The sequence below is a fragment of the Psammomys obesus genome, unplaced genomic scaffold (assembly GCF_907164565.1).
Source record: "Psammomys obesus unplaced genomic scaffold, mPsaObe1.curated_primary_1811, whole genome shotgun sequence".
Lineage (NCBI taxonomy): Eukaryota > Metazoa > Chordata > Mammalia > Rodentia > Muridae > Psammomys > Psammomys obesus.
In genome coordinates this window covers 994-3,100 of record NW_026589448.1, presented here as the reverse complement: position 1 = coordinate 3,100, position 2,107 = coordinate 994, and the positions used below count along the sequence as shown (strand labels likewise).

The 2,107-nt window shown below is 64.2% G+C and overlaps 1 protein-coding gene across 1 annotated transcript; it reads left to right on the top strand.

Moving 5' to 3' along the window:
- Positions 1-160: 160 nt before the first annotated feature.
- Positions 161-1,189, top strand: Tm4sf5 (transmembrane 4 L six family member 5). Its single transcript, XM_055605133.1, has 3 exons — positions 161-322; positions 569-752; positions 859-1,189. The coding sequence occupies exons 1-3, from the start codon at positions 186-188 to the stop codon at positions 871-873; spliced, it is 336 nt and encodes a 111-aa protein (XP_055461108.1). The 5' UTR covers positions 161-185; the 3' UTR covers positions 874-1,189.
- The last annotated feature ends 918 nt before the right edge of the window (positions 1,190-2,107 follow it).

The window sequence follows — 2,107 nt, the reverse complement described above, 5'->3', positions numbered from 1 at the left end:
CGCGCGGCGGAGGGGGAGGCTCTCGGAGGGAGGCTCGCGGGGCGGGGGGCGGGGGCTCCCGGGGGGGAGGCTCGCGGGGCGGGGGGCTCCCGGGGGGGGGCGCTCGGGGTCCCGGGGGGCCCCTCTGGGGGGGGGGGCCGGCCCGCGCACCCCAGCCCGCCCGCCCCTCCTCTCCACCCCTCCAGATGCTGCGCTCCGTCTTCTCCTCCGCCTTCGGGATGCTGGGCGCCCTGTACTGCCTGGCGGTGGCGGGCGCCGGGCTGCGCGTGGGACCCAAATGCTTGGTCGGCAACAAGTGGGACTACCACCTCCAGGACACCCAGTAAGCCCCCCTCGCGCCTGCGCCGGCCAGCTACCCACCCGCCCTGCCCGCGTGGGCCAGACCGAGCTGCTAGAGGGCCCCTCCGGGCTGCAGGGCCCCGAGGTTGGGAGCGCCGGCGGCCCGCGCAGAGGTCCTGAGTTCAATCCCAGCCCCACGCGGAGGCTCTCCGCCATCCGCAGCAGGGTCCCTCCCCGTGGGCGTGGGGCCGCTGCGGGGGCCCCTCCAACCCGCCCCCGCCGTCCGCAGGGGCGCTTACCTGCACAACCACACCCTGTGGAGTCTGTGCGAGGCGCCGCCTCACGTGGTCCCCTGGAACGTGACCCTCTTCTCCATCCTGGTGGCCGCGTCGAGCCTGGAGACGGTGCTGTGCGGCGTGCAGCTGGTGAACGCGGCCTTCGGCGTGCTGTGCGGGGACTGCCGGAAGAGGGAGGTGGGCCGCGCGGGGCGGGGGGCGCGGGGCGGGGCGGGGGCCGCGCGGGGGGCGGGGGGCGAGCCGCCGCGGCCTCTCCACCGCCCTCTCTCTCCTTTCCGGGCAGGGCGCAGCGCACTGATTCGAGGGGCCACCCCCAACACCCCATTTCTGGGGGTCCCCGCGGACCATCCACGCCCCGCGGCGACGACTAACGGCTTTCATTGCTCGAGATTCTCCTTCATGGAATAAACCGCCCTGAGCGCCCTCCGCCCCGGTTTGCACTGTGGAAGGAGGTGCCGTGGGCCTTCAGACACACCCGTCTAGGCTTGGGGCCTCTGTCTGTGCCCCCAAGTCCCCCTCACCCCTCACCCCGCTTATTCTTTTCTTAGCAAATAGTGACTGTCCTGGAAATAAAATTCTGTGCTCTTGAGGAATTTTACACGCTCATGATGAAAGATGAGCCCCTTTTATTTTTCTTCACGTGTGTGTGTGTGTGTGTGTGTGTGTGTGTGTGTGTGTGTGTGTGTCTCAGAGGACAGCCTGTAGGCCTTGGTTCTCATACCTTGTGTGTTCTGGGGATCAAGCTCAGGTCCCCAGGCACCTCTATCCATCGAGTCCCCACCTGACTCCTTCCCACTGTTGGGGAGCAGCCTTCAGGCAGGAGGAATTGAGCCAGGCTCTGCAGAGCCGTAAGGAACAGCTTAGCCCCAGCCCCACCCTTCCGCTTCACCAGCAGAAACAAAGTGTGCTCAGGTACTGAAAACACCCCCCCCCACCACCACCACACACACACACACAGAGACAATCTGTAACTTCCTGGTTGGTTCCTTGTCTGACTTCTCTGCCTGTTTGTTTGTTTTTGAGACAGGGTTTCTCTGTGTAGCCCTGACTGTCCTGGACTCACTTTGTAGACCAGGCTGGCCTCGAACTCAGAGAGATCGGCCTGCCTCTGCCTCCTGAGTGCCGGGATTACACCGTGGCCAGCTCGCCTCACTTTTCTTACACCTGCCATTGGCAACTTTTTAAAGAAGTGAAGGATTATTTCAGTTGGTGGTAAATGTTAGGTCTCAGAGCAGGCACAAATGGTTAACTGAGGCGCCTGCCTGTTTGACATCTCAGAGGACCTGGCCAGGCGGGTTCTCCCAGCATCCCTCAGTCCCTACCTGTTACAGGATATGCCTGCCTGGCATGCCCCAGCCCCCACCCTAAACTTCTCCAGCCATTTTGGTTACCTGGCTTTTTTTTTTTTTTTGTCTACCCCTTATCCTGCTGGCCTCCAGGTCTCTCCCTCCCTCCCCCTTGTGTCTGCCTTCTTCTCCCTCTCCCCACTGGGCTCAGCGTCATCCTCTCTCTGGACTCTCCCAGATGACCCT

Bases quoted from the DNA above. Each gene is read 5' to 3' on its own strand.
- Tm4sf5 (XM_055605133.1), top strand. From the start codon at position 186: ATGCTGCGCTCCGTCTTCTCCTCCGCCTTCGGGATGCTGGGCGCCCTG. The intron at 323-568 runs GTAAGCCCCCCT...CGCCGTCCGCAG, and splicing joins TACCACCTCCAGGACACCCA to GGGCGCTTACCTGCACAACC.